Source organism: Canis aureus, chromosome 1, assembly GCF_053574225.1.
Source record: "Canis aureus isolate CA01 chromosome 1, VMU_Caureus_v.1.0, whole genome shotgun sequence".
Lineage (NCBI taxonomy): Eukaryota > Metazoa > Chordata > Mammalia > Carnivora > Canidae > Canis > Canis aureus.
The window spans coordinates 93849967-93872130 of record NC_135611.1 but is presented as its reverse complement, the minus strand read 5'-3'; the positions used below and the strand labels follow the sequence as shown (position 1 = coordinate 93872130).

General features: G+C 43.6%; 1 protein-coding gene across 4 annotated transcripts in view; it reads right to left on the bottom strand.

Annotated features, from left to right (window-relative positions):
- RCL1 (RNA terminal phosphate cyclase like 1) overlaps positions 1–22164 on the bottom strand; it is a 57859-nt gene that overhangs the window by 18239 nt on the left and 17456 nt on the right. For 3 of the 4 annotated variants that reach the window (XM_077909263.1, XM_077909254.1, XM_077909270.1), the window contains exons 4-6: positions 15316–15390; positions 14251–14375; positions 1996–2121 (exon numbers count right to left, since the gene is read on the bottom strand). In XM_077909263.1, coding sequence (XP_077765389.1) covers positions 1996–2121; positions 14251–14375; positions 15316–15390 — 326 coding nt within the window. Of the gene's footprint in view, positions 1–1995; positions 2122–3844; positions 4070–14250; positions 14376–15315; positions 15391–22164 lie in introns of those variants that run through there. The other variant, XM_077909280.1, reaches the window with a different exon arrangement.

Here is a 22164-nt window from a genome sequence, read left to right as displayed (position 1 = left end):
TCTCCCTCTGCCTGTGTCTCTGCCTCTCTCTCTGTGTGTGTGACTATCATAAATAATAAATAAAATAAAAAAAAAAAAAAAAAGAGCTGACACAGACCACTCAGAACTGCTGGTCCCCAAGGTTCTAGGTCATGGCCACATATCATACACTTCCAGTCTCAGAGTTCAATAAACCTCATTATGTGGATACCCCACAGAATCAGAAGAAAATACCCACTATGACTCCATAATTTCCTTAACAGTGAAGGAAGAATGCTTGTCACCTGTAACTTGAGATTTAGAAAACACAAACCTAACATCATGCATTGCTTTCACATGTAACGTTTTTTCAGTGGGGCTTCGAGTTGATGAGCTACAAACCTCCATCACGCCCATGTCTTGATCCACACGTGACCTTCCTACTTACCCTTTGCAGGGATGGGACTGGACCACGCACCAGCGTCAGCTGAGTCAATGGCTTTATAAAAAAGCTGCACCACAGTTGGGGGCAGCGTGGCCTTCAGACCTGCTCCACTTCTTTCCTGGTCACCTTTATAGAGCCAGAGGCCAGACTGAAGAGACACTATGGAGAGCAAGCCACTCAGCTCCTGCTGCTACCTATGCTCCCCATTGCTCTGCAATCTCTTCTCCCCAGAGAATGGCCAAGAGGAGAAAAAGGGAAGAGTGGCCTAGAGTGGCCTTAGCAGCATCAGCATCTCTGCAGTACCTACTGTGTGCCAGTCACTGCATTCATGCCTTACATATGTGATCTTTTAATCTTTACAGCAACCTAATGATGCTGGCCAGCATTATTACTCCTACCAAATGAGTGAGGAAAGTGCTGGTAATACCTTAGCAGCACACCAAAGGTTTGCGACCATCACTGACCATTCTGAACACCTAGAAAGGGACAGGTTTGCACTTTGCACACAAATTCTTTCCCAAGTGTACCTTCTGACACCCCCAACCCTGTTGCTCTCAATCATGAGCTGCCCCCAGGTTGCTGGAATCACCTTCATCTTTCCTATGGGCCTCGAGAGGCCAGAAATGCCCTAACAGGCTCAGCCCTCCTGTGCTCTCCCCCTTCTTTGGCTGTAGTCAAAGGAAAGCTCAGAGGAAAGGGCTCTGAGAAAGGATGGGCTGTGCTACTACTTAGTGAAAAAAAAAAACTGATTTCTGAACCCACGACAGCTGATCTCTGATGTTTCTTGTTTTTAGGAGACACAATCTACAAGCTTCAGACTCCAAGCATAATGACACTGTCGTTCACACTGAAATGATGCAGCAAAACAAAAACAGAGAAAACCCGCACACAACTAAAGCAAAACTGGCAAAATATTCACTGTTAACTACAGGTAGGACTAACACCCAAGTGTTCACTGGGCTAGCCTTTCAACTCTTCTGTATATTTAACATTTCCATAATAAAAAAAATTAGTTTTTAATTGCTTCCCTAACTTACTGGTTGCTAAATATACAAGCAAAGCCTAGAACAAGTATTTTCATTACACATATCATCATTAACTTTTTACTTTCTAAAATGAGGTTTTCCACAAAGGCTCTAGCTAAACCCAAGTTGAGTCTGCAATAACAACTTTCTTTGGCTCTACGGGTGTTGTTCCCCTTGATGGAGAGAGAGGCTGACTGACACAGACCAACAAGGGATATTTTCCCCTGAACTGTTATTTACTCAGAATAGAACTTGTTTGCTTTAATTTTTCATGGGAAGAGATGGGATTTAAAGCCAGAGGCACTGTTTATTAACAGCTGGGTTTTAACTCCTCCCAGCTAGGGTTTGGACCCCTCATCTCCAGCATTGGCCACTGCAGTGCTTTTCACATGACAGGTGCTCTAAAGGTGCTGGCTGGTGACAACAGCAGAAAGTCAAGAGGACATTGATTCTGGAATCACTCTTCCTGTCAACACAGAGCTGGCAGCTTTCACTTCAATCAGGACAGGAGTGTGAAAAGGTTTGGTTAGCTGCAGAAATAAGCTCTAAAAATGTACAGACACTTACTTCCCAGAGTTGATTCCTTTCATGTGGTCTGTGTAAATATAGATATCGGGTATAAACTTGTTGAGGATGCTCCTTGCAGAATCCACAATCCGGTTTGCCATCTGCGGTGACACACGCACGGAGTACCTGTGATCCACGGTTAAGGGTGCCATTAACTCCAGACAGAGAAAGGTCTGTTACGAAGCCAGCAGCTCTTTGTGGAACTATATAATAAAATGGGACTTCTAACGCCATTCTATTTTCCAGCTGTATTTAATTGCTTACCTTTGTAATACCGTAACTTGATTTTTAGATTATTTTCATTTATTATTATTGTATCATAATTTATTATAAAACAATCACAATGAAAAACACCCAGAAGTAGAGTTGGAGAGTATAAAATAAGAGTTCTCAAGCCTGCTCTAGACTTCCTACCTGATGCCCTCCCCTCCTAGAAATGGCTCAACCCAATTTTGGAATAAGAAACAGCCTGCCTGGGATCCCTGGGTGGCGCAGTGGTTTGGCGCCTGCCTTTGGCCCAGGGCGTGATCCTGGAGACCCGGGATCAAGTCCCATGTCGGGTTCCCGGTGCATGGAGTCTGCTTCTCCCTCTGCCTGTGTCTCTGCCTTTCTCTCTCTCTCTCTGTGTGACTATCATAAATAAAATAAAATAAAATAAAAAATTAAAAAAAAAAAAAGAAAAAAAGAAACAGCCTGCCTGTCTGGGATGAGCCAGACTCCCTTTGAAGATAAGTGTTTTCTGACCATCCCCACTGCTGTAACTAATGAGTCTTTCTTTTGCAAACCTAAGGCCAGAAGAGATACCACACTGGGGCTCACATGGGCCAATCTCAATCTACCCCACCCCCCATGTGTTGACAGGAAAAGCAGAAAAAGATTAGTGAAAGAGCATATGGTAGCTGTTTATAAAGACCTAAACAGGTTTGTTGCAACTCACAGAGCTTATTTTCAATTATTTAAGTGTCAGTTACTCCATTTGTGGATGCTACAAGCTTCTCACAGCTATTACCTTATAATCAAAATATTGGTAATGAGCACTTTACACCAGGGCACCCCTAGAAAGAAGAGGAGGAAGATACATAAACTCAAGCGAAAAGCCTGGAGTTTTATTTTCCTAATTTTTTTTTTTTTTTGAAGAGAGCGCACGGGGTTGGGAGGGCCAGAAAGAAAATCTCAAGCAGGCTCCACAACCAACATGGAGCCCAACATGGGGCTCAATCTCACAGCCCTCAGACCATGACTTGAGCTGAAGTCCAGAGTCAGATGTTTAACTGAGCCACCCAGGCGCTCCTGAAAAGGCTGATTTTTAAAGAAGTAGAAACAATTACCTAAAATTAGACTTTATTACAGAGACTGGTTCCCCTCAATGTCACAAATCAAAAAATAAGTATGGAGTACTTTCAATGTGCGATGTTTGGTCGAGAGGTGGCTACATATAGGTGGCTATATACGTGGGGCCAGGGGCTAAAGAAACAGAAAAGTAACAACATGTGATCTTCTCACTACTCTGACACACACACACACACACACACACACACACACACACCATGGCAATCCAGTGGGGAAAACAAGATGCGTGGTCTGCCCATTCTGGCCCAACTGTTCAAAAATTACTGTCAATGACACATTCGATGTTCATTTGAGCTGCAGAAATGAAATGCTCAGAGACTGCAAAGAACCTGGCTGGCATCTATCTCCCCTCCATGATACATCCTGCACCCTCCACTGAAAGATCCATCTTCCTCATACGAGCAAGAACCCACAGTTAGCTAGCCCAGGCCTCCCAGGCCTCACGGGCAATCTGCTTGGTGCCTGTCCCCACCCTGGCACCATCACCCCCTCTACTCACCCAAACTGTCCAGATGCATCTGAACTGCCTTCCTTCCTCCTTCCCTCATTCTCCCAGAGGCCCTCCAGCCAGCACCAGCCTGTGGTCTCCACCTGGCCTTGCCGTATGTCTTCCTTCATTTACACACATGCTGTCCTTGCTCATCAACAAGACCACATGTTCCATAAGAAGAAGGACTCTGCTTTTGTACAGAGCAGAGCTCTCTGAGGACTCTCATACCCTATTTTTGTACTCAGAAATACTCAATAAATATTTGACTTGACTCAAAGGACAAACCTGAAATGAGGAAAGAGCAAAGAGGATTTTTCAATACACACACAAGGCCCACTTACATCACCACCTCTCTGTCCAGAATGTACTTTTGACCACCGGCAGCTTAGACAAACAGTCCCGGGTCTCATACCCTTTGGACCGGGTGGGTGCTGCCCTTCTGAGCCTAATGCTGCCCACTCTCCCGAGGAGAGCATGGATATCACTATTCTGACATATAATCCCACAATATTCATGGCTCCCGAAGTTCTTTCAGGTACATTAGCAACTGATCTTATGCTCACAGTGACCCTGTGGGCCAGTTCCGGGACTTCCAGTGAGCATAAGCTGGTCACAGAAGTGAGATACAAAATTAAACAGATGCAACTTAACAAAGACAACCCTCCTCCTTCCAACCTTGAGATGTGGAAACCAGGTGGGTAACTCTACCAACTCAGGGCCAGTGGAGTCCTATTCCAGAATCCTGGCAGTGGAGAGGGACAAGGTGGCTTTATGCCAGAGTCACTGTGAAACCACTCAGCTTGGTGTGGAGGCCCTACAAAGGAATGGCTAAGAGTTCTAGAATCAGACCACCTGTATTCAAGTCCTAGCTCCAGCAAACTGCATCATTCTGGGCCTGGGCTGTGTCCATCTTCTCATTAGTAAGAGAAGGATAAATCACAATACTCCTCCCAAGGTTTGGAGGCTCAAATGAAATAATGCACGTAAAGTATTTAGTGGTACCTGGTGTGTTGTAGGAGCCCAGTAAACACCAGCTACTGCTTTTCTTACTGCTAGTCCAAGATTCAAATCCCAGAGCAGAGATTCCCATCCTTTCAGGAATCAGAGATCCCTGGGAATCTGATAAAAGCTATGGACACTCCCTCAAGAAACAGGCACATGTAATTTTGCCGACAATTTCAGGGGATTGTGAATCTCCTGGAGCCCAAATATGAATATCATTTTTTAAAAGATTTTATTTATTTATTCATGAAAGACACAGAGAAGAGAGGCAGAGACACAGGCAGAGGGAGAAGCAGATCCCCTGCAGGGAGTCTGATGTGGCCTTGATCCCAGGACCCCGGGATCATGCCCTGAACCAAAGGCAGACGCTCCACCACTGAGCCACCCAGAGGTCCTGATATTAATACCATATTAAGAAATTATATCTAAGGGAAAGGAAATCAGTTGTCCTACAAATTCCAACTCCCTCCCATCTTCTGCCTCCACCCAGCTTTTTCATGTGACTCTCATGTACCAAGTCATGAGCTTCTGGCAGAGTGCCACAAACTGAAAACAGAGTGTTCCCTTCTCCCCACCACCCCTCCTCAGGCAGGGAGAGAATGAGTGGGTGGCATTAAATCAAAGGTAACCACACTGTCCAGTCACTGCGGCTCCTTCCCAGACCCTGGACAGGCGGTCAGCGAGGGAGAAGATGTGCTCTGGGGGGTAATTCAAGCCACAACCACCCACAAGAGCAGGGCCAGTTCTCCCAGCCCAAGCCCTCCTATGGGGACTACAACCTCCAAACTCAGACCAACAGGTAACCAGATTTGCAAGTAAAAAAACCCACAAAACCAACTAAAGCTTTTTTTCCAAGGCGGCTCTCTTTTCCCAGGCTCCAAAACTGGCCAAGAAGGTGATCTTAATTCAAACCCACATTCCACTGAGATGTTTGTGAAAGGGGCAGCTCTGGAGACCAGTGGCTGGAATGTCTGGTTTGCAGACAAGAATCTAAGCAAGGGCACTTACATCTACTTTCTTGGGGAGTTGGGAGGAAGGCACTACAGGCCTGATGTGTCAGGGAGATTCAGTTGTCTGAGCTTCAGAACCAAGCAAGAGTCTTCCTGGCACCAGTTCTATCCAGGGAAGGCATGAAGACCACCAGAGGGAGAAGCCAGGAACGAACAGGGTTATAGCCCAGCGCTCGGGCTCTTTACGCTTTCGTGTTCTCCTCTGTACAATCCCCAAGGCTTCCTCATTTCTCAGCGCCCTCATCAAAGGCTGACTCATGAGGCGTTTGCACACCCAGTACTCCAAGTACTCTGGGACCCCAGTGGGACAGTCTCTCTGGAACCCACATAGTTACAAGACTGTGTCAAAACAAACAGAGTACACTCTGGAAATCACATTTCCAGACTACAGAGAATGGATTCCAAGCAGAGTTTACCGCCACAACAGAGTGTTAAAGAAACAAATCTCAAATGAGAAAAAACAAAGTGAAACAGCCCAGAGTGTGGCACGTAAGATTTCGTGTGCAAGGTTATCAACTGCAGCATTTTCAGCAACAGAGAAAAATGGAAAGCAACTCAATGATCGCCAACAGGACTTCATTCTGGGTGTATACAGTAAAATAGGGTGTGCCTGTTAACAAGAATGGGGTTGAGCTATAAGCTACTGACATGGGTCAAGTAGAAAAGGAATATTTAATTAAAAATAATTAAAATAAAAACCTACCTACTTGCATGGCATCTCCATTTCTCCATGGAGAACATCACCTCAGAAAGTCAGTTTAACTATATGCATCAATCTGGGGGCTCACAGGACAGAAACTCCCTCCCCACCTCGGGGTCCACTCTCTCCTCATTTTTACCAAGCATGGCCCTGAGACACACCCCAGGATAGCTGAGCAGAGAAGAAGCCACCGTCCAGCGAAGCTCTGCTATACCTTCCTCTTATCTGGAGGATTTCTATAGAGAACTTAGGGCAGCAGCCTTTTATCTCAACAACGGCCTTCTCCACCTGCACTGTGCGGACCACCAGGTCCCCTCATTGCTTACTGTTCAAGCTAATCAAGCTCTCTCCAAACTTCTCTTCCCCCAAGTAGGACCACCTCCAAGCCTCCTGAGACACACAAAACTGGACTTTAAGCACCTATGTCACCCCTGAGAAGTGCACATCTACCTCTTTTGTCAAAGTCTCACAGGGAAAGCCATCACCCAACCCCATCCAGCCCCCCACCTCCAACACCCGCCCTCACTCAGATCTTGTCGGCACCTAGAATTGTACAAGATTCTCAAGATTCGGGATCCCTGTGTGGCGCAGCGGTTTGGCGCCTGCCTTTGGCCCAGGGCGCGATCCTGGAGACCCGGGATCGAATCCCACATCGGGCTCCCGGTGCATGGAGCCTGCTTCTCCCTCTGCCTGTGTCTCTGCCCCTCTCTCTTTCTCTGTGTGACTATCGTAAATAAATAAATAAAATTAAAAAAAAAAAAAAAAAAAAGATTCTCAAGATTCTTGACAAAGGGGATCCCTGGGTGGCTCAGCGGTGCCTGCCTTCAGCCCAGGGAGTGATCCTGGAGTCCTGGGATGGAGTCCCACATTGGGCATGGGGCCTACTTCTCCCTCTGCCTGTGTCTTTGCCTCTCTCTCTCTCTGTCTCATGAATAAATAAATAAAATCTTTAAAATTAAGAAAAAAAAAAAAAGATTCTTGACAGAGCAGACGTTCAACAGACTGAGCCACAGCACCTGGAAGTTATCATCTTAATGTGGAATTTCTCTAGAAAATTACTGACTTTGGAATAAAAGCCAACTTGTCAGCATGGCCTTCAATCTTCACTGGCTCCTGCCCTATCTTTCACATTCCATCTTCTACTACCAAACACCACTGACAGACCTGCATTCAGTCCACACTGCAAAGCCTGCCACCCCCAAAACTTCTGTGCACCACTGTCTCTACACAGGCCCACCCTTGTGCCTGAAGCACCCCTTTCTTGCTCCACTTCACAGGCCTCTGTTGCTCAAGGTTCAATCCAAATACTCTCCCTTCCTCTAAGAGAACATAGAGGTTAAAAACCTGGGCTGCAATCAGCACTCAAATCCCAGCTACGTCATTATCAACAGTGTGATGTAGACTCAAACTCTTTAAGCCTGTGAAGCCTCAGTTTCCCCATCTGCAAAACAGAACTCAAGTAAACTTAGAGTCACTTGGAGGCTTAAAAACAAAGAATATAAAATGTAAATGGATTAAATTCCATAATGAAAAGTAGCTGAATGGGTAAAACAAGATCCAACCATATGCTGTCTGTGAAAGACTCACTTTAGAAATAAGGAGACATATAAGCTGAAAGTGAAGATGTTCCATGCAAATGGGAACCAAAAGAGAGTAGGGGTGACTATACTTCTATTACACAAAATAGATTAAGTCCAAAAAGACTTTAAAGTCACAGGAGACAAAGAAGTGAATACAATGATAAAGGGTCAATTCAACAGAAAGATGTAACTATAAACATAGATGCACTCAATACCAGATCACCTAAATATATAAAGCAAACATCAGAACATCTGAATAGAGAAACAGCAATACAACAATAATATTAGACTTCTTACCCCACTTTCAATAATGGATAGAACATCCAGGAAGAAAATCAATAAGGCAACAGGAGACTTGAATAACATTATAAACCAAATGGAACTAAGAGACATCGACAGAACATTTCACCAGTAGCAGGATACACATTCTTCTTACATGCACACAGAGCACTCTCCAGAATCATCACATGGTAGGTCACAAAACATGTCTTAACAAGTTTAAGAAGGCTGAAATCACCTCAGGTACCTTCTGCAACCACAATGGAATCAAACTAGATGTCAATAACAGGAAGAAAATGCGAAAATTCACAAACAGATGAAAATGAGTGCATTCTTGAACAAACATGGGGTCAAAGAAGAAATCAAAAGGGAAATTAGAAAATATCTAGAGACAAATGAAAATGAAAACACAATATACCAAGATCTATGGGACAAAGCAAAAGGAGTACTAAGAAGGAATTTTATAGTGATACACACCTACATTCTTTCTACAAAAGAAGAAAGATCTCAAATAAACAGAATAACTTTACACCTCAAGGAATTAGAAAAAGAACTAAATCCAAAGTTAGCAGAAGGAAAGAAATAACAGAGTAGATATAAATGAAACAGAAAAGTGAAAACCAATAGAAAAAAAAATCAATGAAAGTAGGAGTCTTTTAAAAAGATAAACATATTGATAAACCCTCAGCTAGACTAAGAAAAAAAAAGACTAAAAAATCAGAAATGAAAGAGGAAACATCACAACTGATGCCACAGAATTTTTTTAAAGTCATAAATAAGGTACTATTATGAAAAATTATATATGCCAACAAACTGGACAACCTAGAAGAGATGGATAAATTTTACCAAGTCTGCATCAAAACTAGAGCTTGAACAGAACAATAACAAGGAGACTGAATCAGTAACTAAAAACCTTGCAAAAAGAAAAGCTGAAGACCAGATGGCTTCACCAAATGAATTCACTGGTGAATTCTAACATTTAAAGAATAATCAATACCGATCCTTAAACTTTCAAAAATATCGAAGAGGGAACACTTCCAAATTCATTTTATGAGTCAGCATCACCCTGATACCAAAGCCAGACCTTAAAGACACTACAAGAAAAAAAAGACTATGGGCCAATATCCCTGATAAACACGGATACAAAAGTTATCAACAAATTTTAGCAAATTAAATTCAATGAGGGCAGCGTTGGTGGCTCAGTTGTTTAGCGCCACCTTTGGCCCAGGATGTGATCCTGGAGACCCTGGATCAAGTCCCGCATCAGGTTTCCTGCATGGAGCCTGCTTCTCCCTTGCTTGTGTCTCTGCCTCTCTCCCTCTCTCTCTGTGTCTCTCATGAATAAATAAATAAAATCTTAAAAAAAAAATTAAATTCAACAATACATTGAAAGGATCATACAACATGACCAAGTAGGATTTATTTCTGGGACACAAGGATGATTCTACAATGCAAATCAATTAATGTGTTATACCACAGTAACAGAATGAAGGGCAAAAATCACGACTGTCTCAACACATGCAGAAAAAGCATCTGACAAAAGTCAACAACACTCTTCCATAACTAAAAATGCTCAACAAATTAAGTATGGAAGAAATACTTACCTCAACACAATAAGGACCATACATGAAAAGCCCACAGCTAAGATCATCCTCAGTGGTGGAAAACTCAAAGCTTTTCTTTATAATTTAGAAGAAAGCACAGATGCCATGCCTATTCAACATGCAACTGTAAATCCTAGCCACAGCAATGAAGCAAGAAATGAAAGGAGTCCAAAGTAGAAAGGAAGAAGTAAAATTGTCTGTCTGCAGATGACATGATCATATATGCAGAAACACCAAAGATGTTATCTCCCCACCAAAAAACCTACTGGAATAAATGAAGTTTTAAAAGTTGCAACTTGCCTTTCTGTACACTAACAATAAATTATCTGAATAAAAATAAAATCAAGGAAATAATCCTATCTACGATGGCATCCAAAAAAACCTAAATACTTAGGAATAAATTTAACCAAGAAGGTGAAAGACTTGTATACTAAAAAGTATAAAACACCTATGAAAGACATTTTATGTTTTAATTTTTTAAAAAAGATTTTATTTATTTATTCATGATAGACATAGAGAGAGAGAGAGAGAGAGGCAGAGACACAGGCAGAGGGAGAAGCAGGCTCCATGCCGGGAGCCCAATGCGGGACTCGATCCCGGGACTCCAGGACTGTGTCCTGGGCTAAAGGCAGGCGCCAAACACCAAGCCATCTTGGGATCCCCTATTTCTTTAAGATTTTATTTATTCATTCATGAGAGACAGAGAGAGAGAGAGAGAGAGAGAGAGGCAGAGACACAGGCAGAGAGAGAAGCAGGCCCCACGCAGGGAGCCTGATGTGAGACTCGATCCCAGGTGTCCAGGACTACGCCCCAGGCCAAAGGCAGGTGCTAAACTGCTGAGCCACCCAGGGATCCCCAAAACACATTTTAAAAAATACAAATAAGTGGAAAGACAGATGATGTTCATGGACTGAAAGAATTAATATTCTTGAAATGTCCATACTATCCAAAGTTACCTACAGACTCAATGCCATCCCTATCAAAATCCCAATGATATTTTTTATAAAATAATAGACACAGAAAATAAAAGATACAGAAAAACAATCCTAAAATCTATGTGGAACCACAAAGGACTCTAGATACCCAAAGCAATTCTGAGCAAGAAGAACAAATCTGGAGGCATCAAGAGTTCCTGACTTCAAAATATATTACTAAGCTACAAGAGTCAAAATAGCAGGGTACCGGCATAAAAACATGCAGAGCAATGCAACAGAATAGAGTCCAGAAATAAACCTACACATATCTGTTCAACAGATTAACACCACAAAGAAAAATCAACTCAAAATGGATTAAAGATAAACTTAAGACCTAACACCATGAAACTCCTAGAAGAAAACACAGAGGAAAAGCTTTTAGCACTGGCAATGCTTTCTTGGATGGAATACCAAAATAAGGGCAAAAGAAACAACAAAGTGAAAAGGCAACCCACAGAACGAGAGAAAATGTTAATTCATACCTCTGATTAACATCCAAAATATATAAGAAACTCATACAACTCAACAGAAAAAAGTAAAAATAAAATAACCCAGGGGCGCCTGGCTGGTTCAGTGGGTAGAACATACAACTCCTGATCTCAGGGTTGTGAGTTCGAGGCCCACTCAGTGTAGAGATTACATAGAAATAAAATCTTAAAAATAAAACAGCCCAATTAAAAAATGGGCAAAAGACCTGAGACCCAGATGTGTTCAAACATTCATGTGGACAAGTGCTCAACATCACTCATCATTAGAGAAATGCAAATCAAAACCACAATGAGCTATCACCTCAGACCTGTTAGGGTAGCTATTATCAAAAAACAAAAGATAGGGCAACCCGGTGGCTCAGTGGTTTAGCGCTGCCTTCAGCCCAGGGCGTGATCCTGGAGACCTGGGATCGAGTCCCACGTTGAGCTCCCTGCATGGAGCCTGCTTCTCCCTCTGCCTGTGTCTCTGCCTGTCTCATGAATACATAAATAAAATATTAAAAAAAAAAAGAGAGAGAGAGAGATAACAAGTATTGCTGACAGTGTGGAGAAATGGGAATCCTTACACACTGTTGAGGGGAATGTAAACTGGTGCAGCCACTACAGAAAACAGTATGGAGGTTCCTCAAGAAATTAAAAACAGAACCACCATTTGATCCCGCAGTCTCACTTCTGGGTACATATGCACAGAAACTGAACACACTTCCACATTCATTTCAACTTTATTCACTATAGCCAAGACATGGAAGCAAGCTAAATGTCCAATGAAAGATGAATAAAGAAAATGTAAAAAAAAAAAAAAGAAAATGTACTATTTCCATACAATGGAATATTATTCAGCCTTAAAAAAAAAGTAAATGCTGTCATTTGTGACATGGGTGAACAAGGAAAACAGTGTGCTAAGTGAAATAAGACAGACACGAAGAACAAATACTACGTAATTCCATTTATAGAAGGAATCTAAATAGTCATAGTCACAGAAGCAGAGTAGACTGGTGGTTGCCAGGGGATGGAGGGAGGGGCAACGGGAGATGTCAGTCAAAGGGCATAAAGTTTCAGTTATGCAAGATGATTAAGTCCTACAGATGTACCGGGTACCGTAATGCCTGCATTATATACTTAAAAATTTGGGATCCCTGCGTGGTGCAGCGGTTTAGCGCCTGCCTTTGGCCCAGGGCGCGATCCTGGAGACCCGGGATTGAATCCCACGTCGGGCTCCCGGTGCATGGAGCCTGCTTCTCCCTCTGCCTGTGTCTCTGCCTCTCTCTCTCTCTCACTGTGTGCCTATCATAAATAAATAATAAAAATTAAAAAAATTAAAAAAGGAAAAGAAGTATTTAAAAAAAAATTGCTAAGATAATTATACTGGAGTTTAAAAAATAAATTCTTGTTGTTTTATTAAAACATTCATTCATTTATTTATAATGCAAGCAAGTGTAGAGGAGGGCAAAGGGAGAGAGGGAATCCCAGGCAGACTCCAAGCTGAGTGTCAAGCTCAGAGCCCAACACGGGGCTTGATCCCACGACCCAGAGATCATGACCTGACCTGAAATCAAGAGTTGGATGCTCAACCAACTGAGCCACCTAGGAGCCCCAGTAAATCTTTTTAAATTTACTAAGAGAGGGGATCCCTGGGTGGCTCAGAGGTTTAGCGCCTGCCTTTGGCCCAGGGCACAATCCTAGAGTCCTGGGAGCGAGTCCCACATCGGGCTCCCGGCACGGAACCTGCTTCTCCCTCTGCCTGTGTCTCTGCCTCTCTCTCTGTGTCTATCATGAATAAATAAATAAATAAATCTTTAAAAAAAATTACTAAGAGAGTAGGTCTATGCCAAGTGTTATATCACAAAAAAATAAAAGTGTGAAAAATTTTTTTAAAAAGAGCAGAAAGTAACTTTTAGAGTTAACATATATGTTCGTGGCACTGACAACACTGCTTGTATATGCTCATCACGCTGCTGGTTTCACAGGTATATACTCATCTACAAACTCATCAAGTTGGGACACCTGGGTGGGTCAGCAGTTAAGCGTCTGCCTTCAGCCCAAGACGTGATCCTGGAGTCTTGGGATAGAGTCTCACATCGGGCTCCCTGCGTCTCTGTTTCTCTCTCTGTGTGTCTCTCATGAATAAATAAATAAAATCTTAAAGAAAAAAAATATACTGTAAAAAAAAAAAACTCATCAAGTTGTACACATTAACTATAGCCTTTTTATGTAAATCCTAACATCAATAAAGTGTTTTTTTAAAAAGAAACTAAAAGTAAGTATATAGTTATATTATCAGAGTGCATGCAGAGTAACCACTTAATAAGTAAATATTATTCATGCTCTCCTACATCTTCCAGGCAAAATGTGCCATCCTCTATCTCTGCTCCCCGAACCCATCGTGCATCCATCCACACCATTTTACACATTCTATCAGAATAACATATTTGCACATGTTACCCTCATCAGATGACAAGCTTTGCTGGGGGAGGGACTATAGTACGTTGGTGGCCCCTAAACCAAAGCGCTCAGGGGAACAGCACATACCATGGAGTTATCTGCTTTGGCATGAACTCAAAACAAAACAAAACACAAGGAATGGATCTGTCTAGTCACAGTAACACAGACAATAAAATACCGTATCTCAGCCAACAATTACAATTTCACTGTTAAGACTTCTCCAAGACTATTGTCTAGAAAGTAAATAACTCTGGGAAGAAGTAAATTGTTAGAAGTCATTCTTATCTTCGTGAGGCAAATGAAAGATAAGAAATCTACATCAAGTCCAAAGGATACGCAGTCCCTCTGATTCGCTTGATTTTTCCTGGATCTGTGAGCTGAATGGGCTTCAGGACCTTCCTCACAGGACACGAGAAGAACACCTCCCCTCCTCCTCCAGGAGGCATTCCTCGTCGCACCACCTGCGCAGGTGTTGAGAAAGAAGAGGTGAGAATTTGGCAGAGCAGGTGACCCTGACACCTAACCTGGTTGGTTTACACCAAGAGTTCTTCCTTAGAGCACAGCTAGCAAGCACTTCTGTATCCAACGTGTCAATCCTTTCAAGATTATCGGTACCTGACGTTAGCACCAAGCAGGGACACCGAAAGGTGAGGCAAAAAGAGGAGCCGACACAGGGCCAGCATGTCCCAGGCCCAGTCAGGCAGGCTTCACCACCAGGGCCTGTGCCCTCATTCTTACAAGCGACTGGTGTGGCTCATTAGCCCATCCCATTTCTGAACCATCAGGAATCCATTTCTCCTCCCAATGCAATTAATGAATCTAAATTAAATAAAAATGAAGTCATTTCCCTTGTTTAAAACGTTAACTTAAGTAGAGATGCTAAACGGCTTAAGATATCCAGTTAACTTATTGATACAATAATTGATAATAGTTACTGGTATCATATTGATAATAATTCCTTTTGACAGCAAACAAATGGATGCTTAAATTACTTCCAGGTTTTGAAAACACTAAAAATTCTCAGAAGTATCTAGTTCGGAGGCCCAAGACACAAATTACACCTAGATGATCTTGCTCAGAGAGGGAGTGTGGCCAGAAGACTGGTTGCACAGCTTACCAGTAGAAGTGCCATGAGGAATAAAGGAGTTAATACACATGAACACTTACAACGTTGCCTATCATACACAAAGTAAGTACAACATAATCGGTGCTACTGCTGTCACTGCTCGAGTCCCTTTACAGCTCAAAGTCTGTAATGTTTGGTTCAGGACTCCTGAGGGTCTTCTCAATGGTGACTTCAAATGTGACACACACAGACACACTGCATCCTATAGCTCTTCCAATGAGTTAATAAGAGAATATTTTTCACATGTTTACAGCTAACAATGTGTACATTCTTACCTTTAGCTCAAATGATTCACCGTCAATTCCAAACTGCTTCAACAGAGGGAGGGCTGTTGCCTTAAGAACATCAACCTGTAAAATTATTTAAGGAAAAAAAAAGTTTAAACCTTGAGAGGCACCTGGGTGGCTCAGTCGGTTAACTGTCTGCCATCAGCTCAGGTCCCCAGGATTGAGCCCTGCATCAGGCTCCCTGCTCAGTGGGGAGTCCACTTCTCCCTCTCCCTAGCATGTGTGTGTACTCATTCTCTCTCTGCCAAATAAATAAATAAAATCTTTTAAAAAATAAAAAATAACCCTTAAGAGGTGGAAAAAATAAAGAGCCCAGGAAGCAGGATGAGGTTTAGCAATTGGGTAAATGATGTGCTCCTATGAAGAGAAAGCACGCTGACTTACAACTGAGGGCGAAGGCCTGCTCTGCTCCCAAGTAAGGCTGCAATTTTACAAAAAGCCACTGGCTTCTCCGAGCCCCTCTTCACTTACTTTATAGCATCATAAGCCTACCCTACAAGTCACCGTGAGGACCATATATATCAGGCAAAAAGCACTGAGAAATTGCTGGGCTCATTCAGAAAACAAACTAGGATTTCTGCTCATTCTGGGTGTTTTGTTTTGTTTTTAATTTATTTAAGAGAGAGAGCTCTAGGGTTGGGGGGGTGCAAGGGAAAGAGAGAATCTTCAAGCAGACTCCCTGACTCCAGGCTCCATCCCAGGACCCTGAGATTATGACCTGAGCCAAAACCAAGAGTCAGCTGCTTAACCAATTGAACCACCCAATGGTCCCAACTTCCATCATTCTTATAGGCATAAATGCTATGGAAAAAAATATCAGCATTTTGTATTACTTTTTCTGACATGGTTATTTAATATTTAGAGTTGGTAGCACTCCAAGCAAGGCAAACCAAATGAACCATCCAACCTGAGCTGGGGCTACCTGGCCCACCACACGGTCAGATAAAGAGGAGGTGGTGTGCCCGCAAGGGGGTGGGGGCAGACTGGGAACAGCAGCTTCAAACTCCAGGAAGCAGCACAAATCCCAGACTATGATGACAATACCCAGCGTAGGGCTGTGCCAAATGTTGCTGTTCTGTCCTCCTCATTCAGAGCTCCTGAGACACCTGGGGTCCTCTGCTTACTTATCTGTGGATTCCCCAGAGGGAACAGGATGACATTCAAATCTGGTCAGCTAACCAGTCGGTGAATGTTGTCTCAACAGCAAGTTGGGAAGGAAAATGACTCCTTCCTTGTTCCCAATGCAACAGAGCTGTTCCTCAGCCTGCAGGGGCTGGCCTGTCAGCCAGCACTGAGGGCAGGCAGCTGCAGCAAGGCGCATAGGGAAAAAGTCCTGGTCAGAGTTCAGACTCTGCCTCCAGTTAGCTGGTGGCCTCAGCTCAGAAAATCCCAAACTGTCTGAACTTCTTTGTCTCTATGGTAAGGGGGCTCAGCCTGGAGCAACTCTAACATGCTGGGATTCAGCAGAATGATACTCCAATAAGGCTTCACAGCACAGAACAGGCCCCAACTAAATATTTTGATACCACAAAATTAACCAGAGGCAGAAATGACCTGGGAAGCCTAGGAACGTGTTTGGAATAGATCAGGTGGGGCAGAAGCAGTTATGGGGAAAACCCATTAAAGATTAGCTCATTTCATTAAATATTAAAGCTAAACGCATGTTAAAAACTTAAAATACGCATTCAGGGTTACCACAACAGGGAAGTCAGTCCGAGTAAATACAGGACAGCTGAGGAGAAGGCCAAACTAGACTCTGGGAAAAACAAGGGAGGTACCAACACAGGTAGCTCTGCTGTCACGACTCCCAGGAACTAGGCACCCACCAGCTCTCCTGGGAGGAAAGAAAGGCAAGAAGATGGCACTTCCCACCTATACTTGGATTCAGAAGGATGAGGTGAAGTGACTGTGAAGGTCAGCTGGAAGCCCTGGTGTAACCCGACGCGTGGCCCTGTCTCCTGGCTCTCTCTCCACTTGACACAGAGGGCAGGTATCTTGGTGCAGGGGGACTAGGACCAGGAAAGCAGATGTGGACTTGAGTCCCTCTCTGCCTCTTACCTGCTGTGACACCAGAAAACTCCCCCTGCATCCCCAGGGCTTTGGGTGCCTCCTATATAACGGGAGGGGCTAGAATGGATGTGCCCCCCTGGCTCTGCAGAGTCTCTAATTTTAGCAGAGTGAGGGAAGTCTGCAAGTTCTGCTCAAGGAAAACAGAGCTGTAACTCTGATTACAAGCAAAAGTCTGACCCAGGTGGCACCTGAGGGCAAAGGTTTATCCTTCAGGTCAGTGGATCGGTTGACAGACAGAAACATGACCAGATCCGAGCCGAAAAGAAAAAAGGAAGAAACCCGCTTCCAGCTACCTTGTCCAAAACAGTGATAAGAAAGAACATCCACCTCACAGGGTTGGTGTGAGAATTAAACAAGTAAGGATGCATACACATGAACCCAGGTTCACCCAGAAGAACACCCAGCACACAGCAGACGTAACTGTACTTCTCTTGCCCTCCCAGGAGGGAACTAAAGAAGACTAGAATCTTCACTTGCCTTTTGGCCGGCTTGTCTGCACCAATAAATACCTACAGGCAGCTCTGGTGCAGAATTACTGAGATTTAGAGGATACCTCTTTAACTTTTCTTCCAAGAATCTCTCCCCACTCCCAGTCTTTTCATCCCCGGGAGGAAAATGTCCCTATTCCTGCACAAGGCTCACCCCATCACTTCCACCGTCGACCTCACCCCTCCACCTGCTGTAGTGAACCTTATAAACACCCCACTCCTTTTAATGGTTTTTTTTTTAAGATTTTTTTTAAAATTTATTCAGAGAGAGAGAGAGGCAGAGACACAGGCAGAGGGAGAAGCAGGCTCCATGCAGGAGCCCAACATGGGACTCGATCTCGGTGCTGCGCCACCGAGGCTGCCCATATTTTAATGGTTTCTTTCTCCACTACTGTGTCACCTCTGCCCACAATTAAGATCAAGCTTCCTTCATTCAAAAAACAGGGCAGTCTGGGTGGCTCAGCGGTTTAGCGCTGCCTTCAGCCCAGGGCGTGATCCTAGAGACCCGCAATCAAGTCCCACGTCGGGCTCCCTGCATGGAAAGTGCTTCTCCCTCTGCCTGTGTCTCTGCCTCTCTCTCTCTCTCTCTCTCTCTCTCTCTCTCTCTCTGTGTGTGTGTATTCTCATGAATAAATAAATAAAAACAAAAAACAGAAAAAACTAATGGGATGCCTGGGTGGCTCTGTCAGTTGAGCATCTGCCTTTGGCTCAGGTCATGATCCAGGGGTCCTGGAATCGAATCCGACATCAAGCTCCCTGCTCAGCAGGGAGTCTGCTTCTCCCTCTGCCTCTGCCTGCTGCTCCCCCTGCTTGTGCTCTCTCTCTCTCTAATAAATAATTAAAACAAAAACATAAAGCAAAACGAAAACTCAGCTCTTAAAGAATCATCCTATCTAACCTTCTAGAAGACTCTCCTGGTTTTCCATGGTTCTGTTTGCTACTCATTCCTCAATTCATGCCTGTCCTTATAGTCCCATGACACTACTCTCTCAAAGGTCAACACAACTTCTCACTGTCGAATCTCCCCACCTAGCGCTGAGATCCCGCAAACCTGCCTCTGTGAGTCATCCCTCGCTTCTTAGAACTCAACTCCTACCTCCACAGTCACTGTCTCCAGGCCCTTTCTCCCACTCACACCTTAAACATTCATTTCCTCTTTTTCCTCTCTTCTCAGTCTCTGGAACCACGCAACCCACAGAGGCCAGAAAGGGAATTTAAATGAATCATGAGGTCAGCTAAGACCTGTGTCCAACCAGAGTTCACATCTTCTCCAAAGAGGGCAGCATCACCACAGGTCCAATTCAGCACCATGCAGGCCCCACTGATGGCCATGCAGTGCTGCCACATAAACCTAGTATAAAATAAAACCTGGGATCTCAAACACGAACCACCAGCTCAGATCCACACCACCATCACACTTTGCAAGCCAAAGGAAAAACAGCTGTCAGATTAACTCAGTCAAAAAGCCTCCAGCGTTCAACTTTGGCACTAGTCAATCTCCTTCTCCGAGGGATTTAACTATCAAGAGGCAAGATCTTAATGACCTACCTCTGAGGCTCCAGACAATAACTTCTTTTATTTTATTTTTTTAAGATTTTATTTATTCATGAGAGACACACACACACACACACACACACACACACACAGAGAGGCAGAGACACAGGCAGAGGGAGAGAAGCAGGCTCCATACAGGGAGCCCGATATGGGACTTGATCCCAGGACTCCAAGATCACGCCCTGGGCCAAAGGCAGGTGCTAAACTGCTGAGCCACCCAGGGATCCCCCAGCCAATAACTTCTAACTGCCAGCTGGACATCCCCATGTGAATATCCTGCCAATATCCCAGAGAAGAGGATGAAAATTAAACACAGCATCCATCACCCTACCACAATTTTCCTCTTCCCTGTGTCAAATGCTATCTGCTCTCTATCCTTCCAGTCAAGAATAGAAATCATGGAATAATTTATAACCACTTCCTCCTACCAGTTAGGAAGTCTCACTCCACAGTGTCCTTCAGATCAGTCTTTCCCTTTCCACTTCCATGCCCATAATGTTCCAACTAACTGACGCCTCTCTAATTCATCCTTATCTTCCTAAAATCTGAGATACACTCTGGCTTCCTTTCCTCTACAAAACCCTCCCCAGCTCTCAGCACTTTGCTTGTCCCTTGGACAGGGGGAACCTTGTAGTCTCCCTAGCCACCTTCATAGCTGTCCACCTCATGAGATGGAGTTCCAGAAGGGAACTCTTCAAATTCAACCTTGTGTGCACTGAGTGGACATGGACATGGACTGGGGGAGCCATATGTTAGTGAGAAAGCTTGAGTTATGGCCATAGCACTCTGAACACACCAGATCTCGTCTGATATAGGAAGCTAAGCAGAGTCAGGCCTGATGAGTACCTGGATGGGAGAAAGCCTGAAGTGATGAAGCCACGGGCTGAAGAATTCAGGATTCTTCTAATCTCATTCAGGATTAGGTGTATTTATTTTATCCTGGTCTGGAGCCAAGTACTAACCAAGGTCATTTTAGTCATGCAGCTAGCAAAAGCAGAGAGCCCTACAACATTTGAAAACAGATTTTTTTTTAAATACCCTGCATGTAAGAATTCGGTACTATTTCTGGGGAATCCGTCAGCTAAGCTTTGTTACTTTTAATATATAAAACTTTTTTAAATGCCAGTAGAAATAGCTTTTAAGATTATTAGCAATTATGGGAAAAAAAAAAAAGTACAAAACTGAGACACACAGTGCCAGAGTTTCCTGTACGCTTCAAAGCTCTTCCCATTATGTAAGACTCTTCCTCCTCCCCCCTGCTAGAACCTTCAGAAAATTCAGGAAAAAAAGCAATCATTTGAAATTAGTTTAAAATTCAAAATACCGGGATCCCTGGGTGGCGCAGCGGTTTGGCGCCTGCCTTTGGCCCAGGGCGCGATCCTGGAGACCCGGGATCGAATCCCACGTCGGGCTCCCGGTGCATGGAGCCTGCTTCTCCCTCTGCCTGTGTCTCTGCCTCTCTCTCTCTCTCTCTCTGTGACTATCATAAATAAATAAAATTAAAAAAATAAATAAATAAAAATAAAAATAAAATTCAAAATACTTTAAGTAAATAAATATTTTTTAAAAGGGGGGTTGTGCCTGGATGGCATAGTCCATTGAGCTTCCTACTCTTGCTCTCAGCTCAGGTCATGATCTCAGGGTCATAAGAGACTGAGCCCCTCCCCCAACTCCAGCTCCATGCTCAACAGGAAGTCTACTTGGTTTTCTTTCTCCCTCTGCTCCTCCCCCCTCTAAAACAAATAAATCAATCTTTAAAATTTTAAACAGTTTATGCAACATTACTTTACAGCTGAGAATTTCAGATATTGCACTGTACTCAGGATCCTAAGAAAGGAGTTTATATACCTGAATTCCCAAGAATTGAGGAATAAGTCTTTTAGTGCCTACCAACACACTAACTGGGATTATACCCTAATAGATGTCTTGGTGAATACCAGCAGTCTTCACTTTGGGACTCACTGCACCACCTAATTGGTCTTTCCTGGTTAAGAAAGTTATATACTTCACATTCTGCCTCACAAGTCACCTCCTCAGTGGTCTGGGTCCAGTATCAGTAGAGATGAAGACAAGTGTCCTTGGTAAGGATTTCACATCATGGCCCTGAGCTTTAAGATACCTTCTCTGGCCAGCAAAGAATCCAAAGGTGGGGAGCTTTCCCTCTATACAAGAGAGGTATAAGGCAATCCTGGACAGAATTGCTCTAATCTCTGTCTGTCACACACATATACATACACATACACACACACATACACACAACAAAACCCATCCTAGACGGGCACCAAGACAGCTGTGGTGGCCACAGTGAAAATTCCACACATATATGAAACTATCCTCCCCACACATGCAGGAAAATTAGCATGCATAGTAAGAAGCTTGCTGGTGCCCACAAACTATCCAAGTTCATGTATACCTCTCTGCCCTTGCCCTTTTTCTAAATCTGCAAACTCTCCTTGGAAGAAAAAAAGTCCTAAAATTTATGGTTAAAACCCAAGTAAGTCAAGATTATGCTACAGCAATGCCAAGGAGATATTATTATTTTCTAACGTTTTGGTCTACTGCCTTCCAGCCACAGCCATCACATGACCTTAAGAAGATTCCAGTCTCAAGCACTCGAGCCAACAGAACCATATTTCACGTCAACCATGATGAGACTGCATGCATCTGTTCTGAAGGCTCTTAGACACGACAATGAAAGGCACCTTGATGAATGTTAACAATCGTC